The sequence below is a fragment of the Melanotaenia boesemani genome, chromosome 15, assembly GCF_017639745.1.
Source record: "Melanotaenia boesemani isolate fMelBoe1 chromosome 15, fMelBoe1.pri, whole genome shotgun sequence".
Lineage (NCBI taxonomy): Eukaryota > Metazoa > Chordata > Actinopteri > Atheriniformes > Melanotaeniidae > Melanotaenia > Melanotaenia boesemani.
In genome coordinates this window covers 13718086-13737457 of record NC_055696.1, presented here as the reverse complement: position 1 = coordinate 13737457, position 19372 = coordinate 13718086, and the positions used below count along the sequence as shown (strand labels likewise).

Sequence of the window (19372 nt, the reverse complement as noted above, 5' to 3'; positions counted from 1 at the left end):
TTGTGATAGTAGAAAGCACTTTATTTGAAAAAAGAAAAAAAGTAGGCTATATGTTAATTACCTTAACTTTGGTCAGGCCAGATTTATTTATATAGCACATTTCCAACAGGCCATGCTGCCCAAAGTGCTTTAAAAACTACACACAAAAATTTAAATGAATAAATAAATAAAGTGTATAATAATCAATAAAATAAAGCAATACAATAAAACAATTAAAACAACTAAGACAACAATGACTAGGACAGTTAAAGAAAAAATGTTTGAGTCAACTTGTTGATAAAAATGCATCTTCAAGAGGGATTTAAAATGCTCCGGTGATTGTGCAGATCTAACACAAGAGGGAGGTTGTTCCAGAGTCTGGGTCCTGCCACAGAAAAGGCTCTCTCGAGTAAGGAGGAGCTCGGCTTGCTTTAAAAACAAAAAGCAGGATTTTGAGTTGGATCCTGAAAGAAACAGGAAGCCATTATAGCGAAGCCAAAGCTGGTGTTATGTGCTCCCTTCGTTTTGTATAAGTCAGCAGATGAACAGCAGCATTCTGGACCAGCTGAAGATGATGGACAGAATATTGATCCAAGCAAAAGTGCAGGAAGTTGTAGTAGTCCAGTCTGCAAGTGATGAACAGATGGATGACATGTTCAAAGACATTAGCTGGAAGGTGTGGCTTTACTTAATCCAGCTGTCTCAGATGGAAAAAGCTAGATTGGACTACAGCTAATGAAAACATAAAACTAAGCATAGTTTCAACATGGGGCAGTCTGAGGGTCCACAACTTTTTGGCTAGTTTCATGAAAGGGGTCCTCAAGGAAAATAGACTGGTAACCACTAATTTAGATCAGCGTTTCTCTGTCTTTGTCCTGGGGACCCACTGCCCTGTGTGTTTTACGTTACCCTGCTTCAAAACAGCTAGTTCAAATGAATGGGCTGTTTAAAGGCCTCTGCAGAACTTGATAAGCTTCAGGGATAACCCTTCATTTGAAGGATAATTCTTTCATTCAATAGGAAAAGGAAATTCTCATAAATAAAACATACAATAAAACATTTTATATATGATTTTCGTGTACAAGCCCATGTAGTTTTGTTATTTGTACTCACAAGTCTTATTGGACAGTTACCTTACCCCATAGAGACGAAAAAGTCAAATCAGTTAAAATTCTGTGATCACTGTCAAAGACCTTATGACTTTCCATGGTTGAGAAAACACTTCTGTAAAACTACAACTGGCTGAGGAATCACAACTCCTTCTGAGTTTACACTTTATATTGTATTAATACCAACAGTAGATGGTATCTTTATCATCTTTGTGGTGATTTTACTTTTAACTCTCAGTTCTCCAGGTTGTCTACCTGTATCTAGATCAGTGATTCTCAATCTGTTGGAGCCAAGACCCCTTAGAAAACATACGTTAGTGTTTGTGGACCAGCTTCTCTTGCTTAGGTAATCCCAAGTTAGGATTTTTTTCAGAAAGGCTGATAACTATTTCTTCTGTATCAGGTGCGAGTGTCATGCTGTCAAGACACCACTGGAGGGTGATGTGGATTCTTGCATATAAGGTGAAAAATTAAGACTTTTTTTTAGAAAATTTGTCAACAACATTTAAAAATCTACAATGAATGGACAACACCAAAATAATTTATTAAGAAAATAAACACACATCTTAAAAAATATAGTCATTATGCTTCATGAACACTGAACCTTCAGTGAGAAAGTTGTCTAAAGACACATTCACATTGTGATGAAGTCAAAACAACTTACAGACATGTTGAAATACTCTAAGGTAGGAGGTAACAGGATGCAATATGGTACTTTTCACCATGGAGATGATGAAGCATGAAAAGAAGCCAACTTCTCAGGGCACGTGGTCCACTCCAGGTAAAAGTATCAAGCTGTAAACCTTAAACCATTTGATAAGTCCCCAATTTAAACACTCCACCGGTGTGCAGTCATGGACACTGCACACAAGTCTTGTGAACAAATCAATAATGCACATATAACAATTCTCTCCTGTGAGATTAATTACTGCTGAACTGGAAGTTCACGTTTAAGTTGCGTCCAAGTTGTAGAACACCACGGCAGAGTTTAACTGGTGGGAGGAGCATCTGCTACTTTCACTCTCTGTGGAAAGACAAGACAGTGACAGGAATGATGACAGGAGACATTATCAAGGCTAACATATTACACAAATTAAACGAATAGGGGACATTGTTTTCCCAGCTAGTTATAACTAAAGGGGAATGATTTTTTTTTCTTTAAAACAATCCTATTTTTTCCAAAAATGTAGCTGCACAAATTGATGTGCACCTGTAACTACCACAGATTACATATAAGGTAGATCAATGTTGCATCACTACGCTGTGGAATAGGGAAATGAAAATGTGTGTGAGATGGGGCAATCTAAGTCTTCATAATAATTATTGGGTGTAGGGCATCCATTCAGGGTCTCCACCTTTGGGTCACTGGGCTAAAAGTTCATTTTAATAGTGTTAATGTTTAATATTGTTTATTTAAAAGGGGACCTTATGTTACTCATGACAACAGCTGTGTGTGACTGTAAAATACACTGCCAGTCCAAAGTTTGGACACACATTCCCACTGGATTTATTGGGAAAGTGTGTCCAAACTTTTGACTGGTACTGTATGTGGGGGAAAAAGTACTACATGAAGGGGCCAAATCATAAACTTAATTTCTTGAGGACAAAACACACATGTAATATGATGGAAAATTTAATATATTGCATTCAAACCCTTGATTAATATAACAAAACAAAAAAAGCAACATAAACTGAGAAATTAAATGAAAAAGACTATTTTCTGTTTAAAAAAAATGAACAAAAACAAGGAGAAATTATTCTCAGTTTTTAGCCTCACCTGTGAATAATTGAATGGAGACGACATGGGCTCTGCTTTAGTGTAGTCGGGAGGGTTGGCATGGGGATCGTAGCCCAGCCGAGCCAGCATGGGGGCAATTTCATCCATGTAGCTGATCACATCAGAGGGAATGTGTCCCACCCACTTAGAGAGGGCTTCTGTGTTGACCGGCTTCATCACCTGGTCTGTCGAACGCTCAACCCTGTCCAGAGAAGAACACACAGTTGATGTGTGTGTAATTTTGATCATCCACAATAAATACCTATTATAAGTATTTGATCCCTGTAAGTTTGTTTTATTTTTCTTTATTTATACATGTTAATCTCATTGAGACACAATGAGCAACCTGAACTTAATTTGCCATAATCTGATGAAACATAGTGATCAAGCATTTTATTTGTTTTAGTTAATAAGGTAAATAAATTTCTTACTGTACTACTTTAATTCTAAAAACCCATTAATAACTACTGTTAGAATATAGTAAAGCTAAACAGAACATCAAGTTAGAAAAGGAATTGTCAGTCTTGCAAGAAAAAATAAGAAAAAAGGAAAAAGTTAAAAATCAAATTGAAATCAAAGCAAATTGCATAAATAACATGAAGGATAAATCTAAAAAAGTGATATTCACAACTGTGTTGGATTAAAATACTTAGGTACTTAAAGGAAATTTTTTAAAAAGCATCACAAAATCTGGGAAGACTTAAAGTACCTCTAAAATGTTTTTCCATTTAATATATTTTCAATGGCTCATAAAAATCACCCTAAAAGAAAAAAATGTAAGCATGTATTCATGCTGCAACCTGAATGGCACTGAAGGATAACATATTTCCAAAGTGGTTATAAAACATCTGTGTGACTAATACTGCGCCAGTCGTTGCATAACTAATCAAAAATAAGGGTGCTAATTCTCAAAGAATCTGGCCTTATTCCTCCAAATACACACCAGGCTTGGGTTTAGCAGTGTACAGCAGCTGGATCCCCAACAAATCCCCCTGAGCTGACAGCAAAGGGACGCTTCGCTTTAATCACGACAAACAAGCAGAGCCACACAAATTAAAAATCTTCTCTAGGAGGTCTGTAAGCTCTGCCTGACCTTGAAAGGGTTGGGTTCTTTAGAAGCAAACTCCGGATTCCCAGTGACTCAGTCAGCTCAAGTACACGAGTATAACTGTGTTCAAATCTCCCTCAAAGCTTGGGCTGCATTTTAATTTTGAGGGGGGCTCTGTAAACACTAAGAAACGGATAAATAACACAGTGGTTTTATGTTAGGTTCTGAAAGTTGAGTTTTGCACACATGATGAAATTTGGCATATATAAAAAAATGATCTCCAGTCCTACAAACCCGTTTCTCTTTGTGCTGACATTTCAAGCTGTCTTGAGATTGAATAGTCAACCTCCAAGCTGCATCTTTCACTAAGTCTGACAGAATCAAAGATGTCCTTCCTCAATATGCTGTATCATCATGAAGTAATCCCTCGAAGATGAGGACGATAAAACAGTTAAAGTAAAAAAAATATAATGCAAAATATTAATTTACTTTTCTTTTTTAAAAAAAGTTCCTTAATTTGATGATGATAGCGCCCTTGATATTAGATAACTGTGCTGGTTGCATGAAAAACAAGCTGTTTATTTTACCATTAGTGCCATAAGACAGACTACATTATCATAATTTTTTTCCAGAAACAGAGATCAGACTACTGGGTAAAAAGTAAGGCAGTCTTTTGGCACTGTGTTCGTGTAAGTTCAGCTGCCCTTCAGAAGCCTGAAAAACAGACCACATTTGACCCTGAAATCAGCATTAAGGCCAGCAGTGTGGGATTTATATAAACAGATTAATAACTGTAATTCTCAATCACATGGAATATCTGTATATACTGAGCCGCCTAATAAGCGAATGGATTTAAAAGAACACATTCAGAACAGAGAGGGGCAGTTTACAGATGTTCTGTGTTTGGTCTTTGTTGATGCTGATGGCTATTTCCAAAAGCAGAAGTGGAAAGAAATGATATTATAGTCTAGTTTTAACACCCAACAATGACCTGAACAAACTCATACGGGGAAACATTTTCAAATATAAAGTTTCTTTAAATCTACTAAGGCAACTTTTCAGCTACCTCACCATAAAGCAGGACTTCCCCACAGTCAACATCTGAGATAAGAAGTCTGTGCTGACTTTTTGGCTTTTTCTGTAACAGTAGTGTTGTCAAAAAAAAAAAAGAAAAAAAGAAAGGTTCTCATTAATACTCACATACTAATCGTTAGGTATAAATAAGCACAGGTATCATTACTTAAATGCCGCTTTGGCGTCTGCTGGTTCATGGAAAAGACTAGCTGCTTGTACCCATTTACAACAGGCACTGCAACGGTGGACCATTTGTTTACAGTGCTGCAACTTTGTCGCTATATTTAGCGAGTCTATTGATCCCTGTAGCGACTCTTTTTCAAAAAGGCGACTAGCGACACATCTTTTCCTGACGTTACTGGAGACTTTTGGTGACAGATGTGAAAGCATCAGTGTGTCCTAATGTGTCCACACTTCGAAGTGTGCAGACCCTGAATTGGGACATGTGTCATTTAGTCAACTCAGTGAGTAGCGGGTGCTGCCACAGGCCCTCCTCACAGCATGCTCGGCCCTCATGATCGGAGGTTTTCAAGCCTTCATTTAGAATTTCTATCCCTGGTGTGTCTAAAAACAAAGTTATTACTAATGCCATAATAAAAATCAGAATTTGGCATTATCTAGGCGTGAGAAGCTGATTTTGGCTTGTCACAGCGCTGAACCGAATCCACTGAAAGCCACTTTATCCTCCTCATTTATGAAGATTTTATTATTTTTCTAACCTTACATCTAGAGGATGGCTGCAGGATGACCCATTTGATATATCACACAATTAACCACTCAGTCTTGCTTGTGAACTGAGTGGTTAAGCCCCCTCTAGTGACTCCTTAAAAAAAATTATCTGTTTATAAACAATACTGTGTCTCCACCCACTTTGTGACAGTCAACCCTTCCATGTAGATGTTTGGAACAATTAAAAGCATATTCGGATTAAAATGTCACTAGAAAGCATGCGATTAAAAACAAGTTCTGAGAAATCATCATTTGGCTCTTTAATTAGTTTATAACTTTGATATTAAGTAGATTTAGGCAACTTATTTTTAACCAGAGTTAACAAGGAAACTGTTGGAACAAAAGGATCCAGCAGCAATTTTTTTTAACTGGAGATTTTTATTCATAATTAAATTTAATTCAATACTAGAAAAAAACAAACAAACTCTGAACTGAACTAACTCACATTAAACTCTTGGAGGTACCACCTTGTCGTGCAGACAGTTTCACTTTAGTGTGGTGAGATTTTGAGATAACTATCTCTGAAACTTTTGCCACCACCACAAAATAATATTTCCGGTATTTAATTTTGTAAATACGTTAGAAGCTTTTAAGAAACAAAACTGAAGTTACCAAAAAATGTCTCTAAGCTGCATACATTTAAAAAATCTCAGTCTAAAACTGAAAATATCTGCATTGCTAAATAACACAAGAATTAAGAAGTAAGACTGCTACATCCACATTTCATTTCACATACTCACTTTGACAGTGACACGCCACCAGCCTTTCCAATCAGCTCTTCATGGTGCAACACTGATGGATCCCATTGCAGCTCAAGGAAGTTGAGCAACTTCCTCATTTCCTCTTCTGGGTGGAGAACGAGCTGTTCATAGCGAACGGGCATACATCTGGCTTCCCCAGCTGCCTGGCACTGGGTGAACATGGTCTCTACCGCGCTGCTCCACTTGGTCAGACAATCCCTGTAGCTAGTCAGGTCAAAACCTGAGATAGTCACCTGTGAAGATCGACACAAAAAGCCTGTCATCTATCAGTTTGCCGTGTTTGCTTTATCCTGTTCAGGGTGATGGTGAGCTGGAGCCTATCTCAGCACCCACAGGGTGAGAGGTAGAGTAAATCTTGGATAGGCCGCCTCTCTGCACAGGACAATATCAAGGGCAAGGGACAATCACCAACATACAAACTAATGTAAAACATTCTAGTTCATCAAAAACAATGCAGGAATTTGTCATGTGACGGCTTGGAAAGATAAGCTTTGGGAAAAATTTTGTCTGCTTGAGGAAAGAAAAGAGAAACAGAAGAAAAAAAAAAGCTTACCTTGCGTGATATCATAGAATGAACGGTTGCCCGTCCATCTCGTAGCATGAGTACAAATTTTGCTTTCGGGAAGATGCGAGCTAAATAGGACAGAGACTTTAGTGCAAATGGATCCTTGTTGCAAAGACGAGGTGCAGGCTCCCCGTGACCAACTATCACCTGAAATACCCACATAAAAACTGTATTATAACATCAAATGTACTCAGTGTTAATTTTATTGTCATGCTTTTAAATTGTTTAAAATTAACCATTCAAATCAAATTGTGCAGTCGTCCAAATGACCATTCTAATGACTGGTAGAAAAAGAGGACTGGTCAGAGGGTGATAAATAAGAACCAATGTGGAAAATCCTTGTGGACGCTGAGAAGTTTGAGGGTACACGTTCAAGAAATGGAAGATTCTACTTCTGTAATACAGAAGTAATAGCATGTGAATCTCCTTGTTTAGGAAGGAAAGAAATGATGAAGCTAATTTGGGAGCTTGATTGCCCTCACTACCAGTCACTCCTATTAAACTTGCTTTGCAGGTTCTGCAAGGTGATTATCATGCGTTCCAGATGTCTTCGGAGCTTTTTTTGAAAGGACGTTGTTTGTCTGAACAGAGAACTTGTTTTGGAACTTGGTTTATTAATCATTAGCTGGTTTTCTCGTGGTACACAATTTCACAGTTGGTTTGTGATCTTTTAGTTTTATATGGAAAAATTGTGGATGCTCACAAAGCGGCTTCTTTGGAGGCAGCAACACCAACTGCCTAGTAATGACGTCACCTACACTCAGTCGCTCAGAATTACGAGACAACTTGAATGCACCATTAGTGACATGTGCTACACCTGGGCCTGGTGTGCTCAAGTCATTTAGGTATCCTCACCAGCCTGGAGTCAATGTGCCCCCCCGGTTACCCTGGAGAATCACTATGCTTCTGACAAGCTCCACATGTTGTTTTGTGTACTACATTTATTCAGGCTTTACTTCACTGATATTTACATGTACATGTTTAATTTTTTCTTTCTGAATAAATTATATTTTTCTATGCTTTCAACTTGTGCGTGTCTTCTGTCTTTGTTGCAGTTTGGATTTAACACAAAGTAGAAAACAAGAATACAAACTGGCATGGCCTTTCCTAGATTGAAATTTGGGATGAAAAAAACTAAAGTGATGCTGAAGCTGCTTGGTGATTCATCCCACTCATGAAAATTGTGATTCATTGCTACACAAAGGCACAGACAGCAGTCATCTCCAAATTTATAGCTAGATATCAGTAACTGATACATACTGTGTGTGTATTTTTATACTTTTGGACAGAATCAGTCTAATTGTTTTATACCCATCTCCCAACAGTATTTTCATATTCATTCGACAAATACCAGAGGTTTAGATTTTCACTATGTGTAACTATTTGCCATAACTGTGTGTAAACACATCACAATTCAACAAACAAGCATGCTACTGACACCAAAGCGGATCAACCAACTCACCTCTAACAGGAATGCTCGCACAGCTGAGTCCAACACCTGGTCAGTGACCCCAGCCTCGTCCAATCGTATCCTCTCTTTAACAGAGCGGCTCCAAGTGGCTCTCATGGCCAAAAGGCGAGGAATCACTCGAGTTTCCTCTCCACATCGCACGGCATTGTGGGCATCCAGCATGACACGCATCAGAGTGGTGCCACTCCTGGGAAAGCCACCGATGAAGATGATGGGTGTGTCTTCAGGGAAGTGTTCAGTCAGGGACAGGCTCTGATTGCCTGAGCCCAGGTTGAGCTCCATCCATCGGTAGCGATGGCTTTTTTGAGGGCAGTCTATTCCACTCATTCCCAAGTAGAGGAGGGAGACAGAGCAGAGAAGCACACAACCCAGTAGCAGGTTTGTTCTGGAGTTTCTCATGATTGTTGGGGGTGTTTGGGAGTCAGGAAGACATGAAATAAAATAAAATTCACAGGGAACTTAAGCTGTTGGCTGGAATCAGATGTGACTGTAGCCACATCAAAAATCTCAGTAAAGTTTGCTTGGATGTAACCTGACAGTCAGGCTGATGAGGAGTCCAAGAGGGACAACTTGAAGTAAGGCTGAAGAAGCTGTGGACTGGTATACCTCCTTACTCCTCTGCAGCTCCTTTGTTTTGTTGTTGAAGAGTCGGATCTAAGCCCACCACATTCCACTGCCAGCTGTGTGTTTTACCCATGCCTTCCACCTAAAAAGTAGAAATAAAGACATATTATACAATCCCTGAACACTTCCCACCTGGTAAAGAAAACACAACAGACTGTTCTTACTGAGAATGTTAAAGCGGGCCAGACTACACACTTAGCTCCAGGGGAGCTTCTACAGGAACACAGTAGATATCATCCTCTGTCAGGGTGTCAGTCTGGTTTGCCAGCTGCTCAGCAGAAGATAAAAAGAAGCTGGCCTGTGTGGCCAAGACGGCAAAGGATTGTGAGAGTTACACTTTCAGACTTGCATGTTGTGTATGTACTAGACACACCAGGGTCACCACCTGTCTATGCCCTTGTTTTCAGGGAGAGATACCAGACCATCAAAACTCAGATAAATAGTAAGGAGCACCTTCTTCCCCAAGACTGTAGCCTCCATTAGCCCCTGTCTTTACCTTATAATTCATACACACACGGGTAAATAACTGATGAGGACTGACATAAAAGATGAGCAAATGCATAAGTCTGCTACTTTTGAACCCATTTAAAATGGTTTATAGTTTTTATGCTTTATTGCTTTAATAGTTCTTCCAACTCTCCTTCCTACTCTTTAATTTCTTGCTGCTTGTTGAGTCCTCAAATGAAATTATGTTTTATCTTTTTACAATGACAATAAGGAATCTTACATATCCTGCAATTTAGTGAAACCAGCACCATAATCACTTTATATCACCAGTCACCTTCTTTTTCCTTCATGACTTTACAGTTAATTGTGGTAAGAGTTATTATTTCCCTGATTTTACAACTTCCTGAGAAATGAAAAGCAGAAATGATGATTCTTTAAATTTCTATTTAAAAGTTCCACATATTAACCTCTGTCTGCCATTAGTCAGCCTTTACGGGCTAGCAATGAACGATGGTAAACGCTGTTTTGCCAGTTTGCACACACTTTTACAGGGGCTAAAACGCATGCAGTTTTAGATCACAAAGCAGCTCTTTACCATTTTTCCTCTGGGGAGCCACTGACTGTTGAGCCATATCAAAGTTCACTGCAGTATGCCACACAGGCACACTCTCAGGCAACATATCTGAAGCCACTAATTACAGCTCCCTTATGTTTTTATTCTCAGTGACAGTTTCTGTCACACTGAAACGCTATGTAAATCTTGTTGAACCTCATATTACTACTGACAAAATTAGACATTCTACAACTTCCACATTTCTCTTGTGAAATGTTAACGGCTTCATCAGTTTATGCCTCACACACTTCCTCTTATCAACATGTATACTTAAAAAAAAAGCTTGTAAAAGGCTGGTCAAGTACTGATGATTTTAATAATATAAAAAATTTTGATTGAAGCAGCAACTGGATGAAATTGTAAGACTCATTTCACAACTATAAATTAAGCTTTAGTTTTTGAAGAGGCAAATTTGAAAGTTGCCTCCATTTCTCAGTGGGTTTTCTGCCAACTGTTTTGGTCATACCAATTATGGATGGATGGAGCCTCACATATGGGTGCCATGTGGGGAGCCCTACCCTGCTAAGGCTGGAATAGTCTGCCTGAAAAATCTCTAATGACCTAATAATAATTTGACCTATTACAACAACAACAGCATGTCTCAAAAGAAGAGTTGGATTTACTTTCCTAATAATGTAAGCACCACAAAATACCTTCATTTCACTGCAAACATCTCAGAGAAATGCATTTGAAAAATGTAGACAAAGGCAGGCAAATAAAAACCTATCTGCACTACTAGGCACCACTATAAGTAAATATTGAAAAAAAATTGGTTTCAGGGCAGATTACCACTGCATTCCTTCTCAGATAAATCTACAAACTAACCTTGAAAAAGTCATGATGTTCACTCACACTAACAAACAAGTGTATATTACGCAAGAAATAATGATCTTTGATCACAGTCTCCCAGTGTCTGATTTTAGGCACCTGAAAATATGGTTGACAAAAAACTGACTTCCTGTCAAACATAAGGTGTGAAATGAAAAACAAGACTTCTCTGAGCAGTTTCCATGAACACTATGTACCTACATACATGTTTATGCATGAACTATCACTCATTTTTTATGGTGCATACTAGTCTTTTCCCAATGGAATTAAATCTTCTTGTTTAAATTAAACTCTGATGAGTTATCGTCTATTCCCTACCTACCTTTAATTAATTCAGTTTTCACCTCTTATCGTGTGTTACTGTATGAGCTACTTTCCTCCAATGATACGTGTTTCCCTTGGTATTAAAAATGTGGAATAGCCATCTTCCAGTTGCTTCATCATGAATAATTTCTCTCCTTTTCTTTCGCTGCCCAAATATGTGGTGTTCCAGCTGTAGATAAGTGGATGTAGTACCCATGAGGTCAAACCTATCGTCGTTGTTTATCTGTATAAATAGGATTATCATAAGGTTGCAAAACGCAGGCCCAGCAATCAAGAACATCTGGTATGGCTGACGCTGCATCTCATGTACAGAAAGAAAATTCATTCGAGGCGGGCGACCAGCAGGTAAATGACCTGCTAGCAAATATGCCGTGACAGCCCAGCGGCCACCTAAGGCTCAGCTTTACCGCGAGACGGCACGTTACCGCACTATTTAACCCTGTTTACCTGGCACGAGTGGACTCATTAGGTGTGTGATAAGTAGCTAACAGTGTTGTGAAATTTTAATTTGATTACGAACGATGTCAACTCACCAGCGTCGGTAGCCGAAATCGAAAAAAACAAACAAACAAAAAAAAAAAAAAACCAAAAACCCACACACATTCACAGGAACCTTGACTCAAAAGACTGAAACGTGCCAGCTCCTCTGTTGTCATACACGCATCGTTTCTTTCTTCTCGTTAATCGGAGGTGGTCAACAGCCGTTACGTCCACAACATGTTGTAAAAGGGAAAAAGAAAAACATACAGTTAGACAACGTTTAGCTGCTGATTCCGGCGTAACTTTGGACCGAGAAGTGGTGGAGTCTCTACCGCTGAGTGAGAGAGAGAGAGGTGGACACGAGCTAACAGGCAATGAAAGCTTGCCGCTGATTGGTCAACAGCAGTACTGAATTCTACAATGCATCTGCTTGTGCAATTCTTATTGGTGGAAGTGTTAAAGGGCAATTCCAACATTATCCCCTCTCCTCCCCCTTTTTTTTTTATTTATTTATTTATTTTTTTTAACCCTCCAGGCTAAAATTACTTTACCACATCGATTGGTATGCTCTCAGTAAAAGCCCACCGGGGACATTTAATCACAGTGTAGGATTTAGTGGAGGTTAAAGCCACCTCATTTAATTTATCCATCTTTTCATTAGCAAAGGATTTGGGTTGCTCTTTTAGCGTTAAAAGGATCCACATCATAAGATTGTGGCATCTGAGGAAGACCAAGTGTGACCAAAGTACACGAGTAAGCCTGTTCAAATGCAGTGAATCAAACATTAATAACTACTGAAGTTCATGGATAAATAATGAAAAGTATGAATAATTAATTACATAAATTCATTTAAAATATGAGCACTGACACAAGGAAATAGTGGCTTTTTATTTACATTAACTCAGAGTAACATCCTTTCCCCATAATCTATATCAGGGGTTCCCAAGTTCGGTCCTCGAGATCTACCATCCTGCAACTTTTAGATGCAACCCTTCTCCAACACACCTGAATCAAATGACTGGCTCATTACCAGGCCTCTGCAGAGCTGAATGACATGCAGATGACATCTGATTCAAGCGCGTTGGAGAAGGGTTGCATCTAAAAGTTGCAGGATGGTAGATCTCGAGGACCGAACTTGGGAACCCCTGATCTATATAAATATATTTATGTTAGTACAATTTACAGTGTATCCTCTTTTCTTGATTCATATCATATTGTCAGTCCTGTTAAAAGTCAGAGTGGTTATATACAGTGGTGTGAAAAACTACCCCTTCCTGATTTCTTATTTTTTGACATGTTTGTTACACTTAAATGTTTCAGATAATCAAACAAATTTGAATATTAGTCAAGACAACACAAGCAAACACATTAAGTGATAAAACAAAACAAACTTTGGTTCTGCAGCAGAACAACGATCCAAAACAAAGCAGCAAATCCGCCTTTGAATGGCTGATGGAAAAACAATATGAAAACTTTGGAGTGTCATAACCTTTAAAAAGGCGTCCATGCTGAAACCCTCCATTGTGGCCAAATTACAACAATTATGTACAGATAAGTGGACCAAAATTCCTCCACAGTGCTGTAAAACACTCATTACAAGATATTGCAAACACTTGATTGCAGTTGTTGCTGCTAAGGATGGCCCAACCAGTTATTTGGTTTAGTGGACAATCACTTTTTCACACCATTGTATCATGCCAAGTCAACACTGAGCACATAGTACGTCTTTGTAGCTTTATGTTAATACACCAACTTTAAAATAGTCTTCAACTACTACAGGGTAAAAATAAGCTGCAAGGTTTCTAATAAACCTGCTACTGTCTGAATAGTTATCCTTTGCAAAAATAGTCTGTCCTTTATATTTTCTTTGTTAAACCACAGCAATGTTGGATCATGCAACATTTTTACAGAGAAACTTCAGTGAGTTGTGGTAAAAATTAATACCATTGTGACATCTATGGGCTAGTGCAACTGACAAACACCCATCTCAACTGAGGTGCAAAACACAAAAACAATTATGGACAAAATTTACAAACCTTGTGAAATCATTGGTTTTTTTTTATGTTATAGTCGGCTATACATCTTACCTCTTCAACATGATTTCTTGTATTTTGTTAGCTGTGCTTTGTGAAATGTTGCGTTTTCTGATCCCTCTGCTATGAAGCAGGATTAAGGCTTAGTAAGGTAACGTCCGGTTGAACTCTGGGTTTAAAATGTCACAAAGGCTCTTCACCTCCTTATCTCCCCACGTGTAAAAGCAAAGCCTAATGAATAATAAAACAATAATAAACTACAATCAAATGAATGAATAAATAAAACTGCATCAATAATGAGGGACTATATTCTTTTAACCACCTCAGACACTGTACAAGACATTTGGCTATCTGATGTACATCTGTATGAGAAACACATGATCTTACCGAACAGAACCTCTCATCTCATCCACTTATAACTGATTAAAGCACTAAAGCTGGTGCCGGTTGACCTGATGAGGTTTGCAAATGTTGAAATACCTTTATTCAAACTACTGTACATGATACTTAAACTTTGCTTGGGTTTTTTTGCCCTCTAAAAGAGGGCACTGCTATGAATATTAATTTATGGATTCACAAATATATTTATTTTTTCTCTTTGCTGCAACACCCGTGTGTGTAGCCAGTGTCACATTTTTCAGCTCCTCATTTGAGTTGGATAATGATGTTTTTGCTATGTGGAGTATGTGACTCCAAATCCATGATTATAACTGTCATCTAGTTGTGAAAATGGCTTTTAATGATACACACAAAAAAAAAGACAATCAGTAATTTGTTGTGTCCCCTGTTGCAGACATTACAGCTACAAATGTCTTTGGATACGTCTCTGTGAGCTTGGCACACCTAGCCTCTGGGAGGGCTGGAGCAAAATTGCTCCACCTTCAAGTGTCATGGATTCTATTCAATCTTTAGTAAAGCCACAGATTATCAGTTGGGTGGATGTCTAGGCTTTAACTAGGCCAAATTTACACATTTCAACAGTTTCCTTTGTATTCTACTTAAGGAGTATCAGACAGACTGTCCCACTGGAAGATGAATCTCAATCAAACTCTCATATCTCTGAAAGACAAAAACAGGATTTACCTGTATTCAGCATAATCGCCTCAATCTTGATAAGATTCCCAGACCCTGCTCATAAAAAAATCACATGCCACCACTGTGTTCCACTGTGGGGAATGCAGTCCTAAGCTTTTTCCACATGTGGGTGGAGTCTTCTGCATGACTTTTGGAGAACTCTGAATGAGCTTGCCTATTTTATTTTTTGTAAGGAACAGCTTTCGTCTTACTACTCTTCAATAATACCAAACTATGTGGAGTTTACAGCTAATAGTGGCCCCATGGACAGATACAAGTTTCTGCTGCAGAGCATTCCAGCTAATTCGGGGTTACTTTTGTTATTAATGCCCTTCTAGCTCGGTCTATGAGTTGGTGAACAACCCTCTCAAGGTAGATTTGTTGCTGACAGACAATGGTTTTAATGGTGCTCTACTGGGATTTTTTTAAGTTTCAGACATTTTTTAAAACTTCGTCTCTTTGTTTAGTAGAGTCGCAGCCTTTCAGAACTTGTGCATTGAGATCATGTGAAACTTAAATTGCACACAGGTGGGCCTTATTTAACTAGATCTGTGAAGGGAATGAACACATATGCACACATATTCTTTTTTTCATTTTACCAATTTGGACAGAACATATAGGTACATTACAATAAAAAACTACAGGTTGTAATGGTAATTAAGCAGCTTTGTGTAGGAATACACTGGAAGATAGGTAAGGTCTTTATGTTATAGTTTATACTCTCTCCAAATCAGAACGATTATACACTATTTAAAAAGATTTCTGAGGTACACCAGTTCCAGTGTTTAGCTTTAAGCACAAGTAATGAGTGTTTTCATAGTGCTGGTCTAACCCCAGTCGCTGTGACTTGTACTTTGCCCTGGTATCCCAAATCTACAATATGATCAGTAAGCACAGGAAACTCATCTAATATTCTAACAGGAAACCAAAAACAGAAAGGTACACAAAGTCTAACCAGCACATCCTTCCTCCTCTGTGGCACAGCAGCTCAAAAACAAGTTAATCCCGAGCTGAAGATTTTGTGTATATGAAACCTGCTGGGTGTAACCTGTGTTAACGTCTGAGTGGTTTCAGAAACAAACCGATGTGAAAGGTTTTGCCTTACAGTAATGATTATGGTAAAATATTTTCCTAAAATAATCTAAAAAAAAAAGGACAAGATTTAGAGAAAACAAAATGTGCAATGTGCTATGTTCTACATCCCTTCTTGAAAGCAGATGTTGAGCTATTAGCTGCCCTCATGGCTGACCACATTATTTAAATAGACAGACACGTTTCAGTTATTTTTTTTAGATCAACTCTTGGTTCACCCTGTTTATTAACATATCAGATCAGTAAGTGACTATAAACAATTAGGTCCTTCTAGCAGAGTTCAAGCTGTCCATTTTTGCAATATGTCCACCTTATCTCCAGTGCTCGACATTCAGGTCAGTTTCGACCTGTGTCACTGTGTCATGACTGCTCACTTCCTTCATCCATCTCAGTGTCTGCTGTGGCAGCGTTTTCTTGCTCCGGGTCACCTGGAAGGACATCTGAAACTGTCTGGATAAGCTCCTGTATCTGCTCCTCTGATAGACGCTCTTCACTTTCTTCTACCATCTGGACACAAAAAAAAAGAAATAAAAGCCATAATTAGCTTTGTCTTTTATAATATACTTGAGTGATTTAGGCACCCTGCTGATGTCTCATGTGATATTCTGTTTAACACTTTGGTTTTGTGTGTTAAATGGCTCAACACCCCAAGGTTAAAATTTCCAAAAGGGTCAAGTCATCCTTTAAGTGTCCATGAAAACTGGAAATTATACCAACAACTAGTTAAAGCTTGCCAAACTCTACAGCAAAGGTGTCCAATGCAGGGCCTTTTAATCTGAATTGAAGCTGCAGCAAGGACATGTTTACGTTTCTACTACGTTCTTACGCTACAAAAGCATCAGCAGAGCGGATGTAATATTGATCTCCCTTCAGTAATGGAATCAATGCAGGAGTGTTCACTTCAATATGTCATTTTCAATAGTGTGACACGTTGGATTGGTTAAAAAAAAAAGCCACAGGAGTTGTAACCTAGACTTATCAAAAGACAAGGCTGGCACTATTCTATATCTGTCTTATATAGTAATTAACACCTCTCATCCACACCCAAAATAAAAGAGAAAAAACGTTTATTTTCAGTACTTTGTTATCAGTGAAGCCAACAGTTATAAAAGATTTTCCTCAATAAAACATGCAGCTTAGATCAACTGTGGTAAAAGCAAGGACGTAAAATGTCACCTAGTTCATGTTACATGTTAGTAGCTCATTTATGGGTTTGGATGTTTTGTAGAATTAACTGAAAAATATATGAAAAGAGAATTTATGCGCATATCAGCCGACCAATTTCTTTGAACATTAAAGCAAACACAAAAACGTGGGTGAATGAATATCACAGATAACAGCCGTAACTGTTCACTATTTAACTCTTACGCCACGTCCACAGTGGATTGGTATTTTGACAATGCAGATTTTTCTGTGTTTGCAGCTTTTGTACACATACAAATGTCGTGTTTAGGCACTGAAAACAAACTTTCCTGGGTGAAAACCATTTTGCAAAATGCATTTGTTTGTGTGAACATGACCGTAGTTTCACCCCATCACAAAGCAGATCTTTGTCCACCTTTAAGTTTGTCTACCAGCTTGGTTGCAATGGTATGTTCACACCATTAGAGTCAGTATGTATATGTACACTTAATAATTCAGACAGGTAAAAAAATATAATACAAAAAATATGTATAAAATGAATCAATAACAATAAAAGACTCACCAGTTGAATTTCCACAGCAGTCTGTGGCCGATGGTTCAGTAGCTGCAGTTTTTCTGCCCTAAGATGGGAACGATGAAAGTGCATATGCTTACATACAGAGTTCATCTAAAGGGTTGTAGGCTTGTGCATTCCACAAAATCCAAATGAAAACCTGAGGGAAAAATGTCCATTTTTACTGACTTTGTGAGTTTGTGAGGCATCATGGTGGTAAGGAACTCCTTGACAACCTCAGGGCTCTGTCTGCTGCATGGTGTGTTTGACAGATACTTCAGTGTCTAAGAAAAAAAATGTAGAGAACAATGTGGTCATACATTTACAAAAAGTGTGACAGAAGAAAATGGAGAGGAATACAGCATGTGCCCACCTCATACATGATGGTGTTGAGGTTCTGCTGTCCAATGCTGTGTTTATTCTTACCACTGTCTTTCCTCTGTTCCTTCAGGTCTGTGAGGAGTTTGAACACCTGAAAAACACATACACATAAACTAAATCAGTCCCTTAACTGAACAGCAAAAAAGACAACATAGAGACGGAACACATTACCTTACCTCATAGTTACTGAGCATTGCAGCGTTTGCATTTTTCCTGAGAACAAAACATACACGGTTTCAGCTGAAATTAATTTTTTTGTATCAAAATAATCTAAGCTGCTCCAAACTTATTTTTGTAGAGCTATAGTTTTTACATACAGTAAATCTCAGCATGCAACATTTACTGAGGTTAATCTGGTGAAACAGAGGTTAAATTGTGATTTATAAAGACTGTTGGGCATGACAGAAGCATTTGACACATCGGTCAATAGTCTTGTCAATGAATGTACAGTTTAGCTAAAACATTACATCTACAAATGAAATAAACAAATACTGAAATGAAAAAACAAACAAAAAACACCTGCTCGTTTTTTTAAAAGAAGGTCTTTGTTGTGTCATTAATATCTAAATAAACGACTATGACGTTTTTTTCTCTCGTACAGACAGATGAAAAATGTGCATACTCGTTAATCTCGATCAGAAAATGAAGCGGAAACTAAAACAGCAACGAAGTGGTAACGCCTTTAAGCACAGCGTTTAGCTGTATTTTATATAAACTATTTTACAGCTTCTACTTCACCGATGTGTAAAGAACAATGAACAAGAAAATCTGTCAGTAGAATCTTACACTTCCATTGCGCCAGGTGATTTGGTCCGTTGCTAAACTGCTCGTGTAGAAACTGTGAACTGCTTCATGTGTTCCACCAACAAAAACTTCAAGTGGTTAAAATCAACATATTCCCAACTGTTCCGCTTGTGTTGTACCGTTCATCTTAATTTTTAATGCAAGACTGTGTCTACGCTCTTGGATCATTATACGAAAATTAATTTACAGCCAAACGACAAAAATTTAAAAACATCTTCAGACGGATAAAACAGCTCCTCCTGGTGTCCAATTAAAGTTATTACAGAAAAGTCCAAGCAGTTGCAGGATGTTGGAAGAAATTATTCGAGCTAACTAAACCAGTAACTACTAAGATTGACCGAATAGTATGCACTAATTATTTATTAATTTATTTTAAGTGGTGCTTGTATCTCAAAATAACTGATGGTCAGTCTCTAATTGCTTGACTGCAAAAACGTCCTGCTACATATTTTAGAACAAGAAC

General features: G+C 38.1%; 2 protein-coding genes across 5 annotated transcripts; both read right to left on the bottom strand.

The window, feature by feature from the left end:
• Positions 1–1613: 1613 nt before the first annotated feature.
• On the bottom strand, positions 1614–12177 carry tpst1l (tyrosylprotein sulfotransferase 1, like). Of its 3 annotated transcripts, none has more exons than XM_042008438.1 (6): positions 11883–12177; positions 8505–9219; positions 7031–7189; positions 6457–6710; positions 2866–3067; positions 1614–2112 (listed from the first exon to the last, which is right to left on the bottom strand). In XM_042008438.1, exons 2-6 carry the CDS (start codon positions 8910–8912, stop codon positions 2077–2079), a joined length of 1059 nt encoding a protein of 352 aa, XP_041864372.1. In that variant the 5' UTR covers positions 8913–9219; positions 11883–12177; the 3' UTR covers positions 1614–2076. The 3 variants fall into 3 exon arrangements, with proteins under 3 accessions (XP_041864372.1, XP_041864373.1, XP_041864374.1); XM_042008439.1 differs by having other exon boundaries at positions 11951–12177; XM_042008440.1 differs by lacking the exon at positions 11883–12177 and adding an exon at positions 9302–10447.
• Positions 12178–15492: 3315 nt separating this feature from the next.
• On the bottom strand, positions 15493–19010 carry LOC121654940 (calcitonin gene-related peptide-receptor component protein). Of its 2 annotated transcripts, none has more exons than XM_042009316.1 (6): positions 18892–19010; positions 18282–18318; positions 18098–18196; positions 17914–18008; positions 17734–17791; positions 15493–16535 (listed from the first exon to the last, which is right to left on the bottom strand). In XM_042009316.1, the coding sequence occupies exons 1-6, from the start codon at positions 18897–18899 to the stop codon at positions 16389–16391; spliced, it is 444 nt and encodes a 147-aa protein (XP_041865250.1). In that variant the 5' UTR covers positions 18900–19010; the 3' UTR covers positions 15493–16388. The 2 variants fall into 2 exon arrangements, with proteins under 2 accessions (XP_041865250.1, XP_041865251.1); XM_042009317.1 differs by lacking the exon at positions 18892–19010 and adding an exon at positions 18728–18885.
• Positions 19011–19372: the final 362 nt, after the last annotated feature.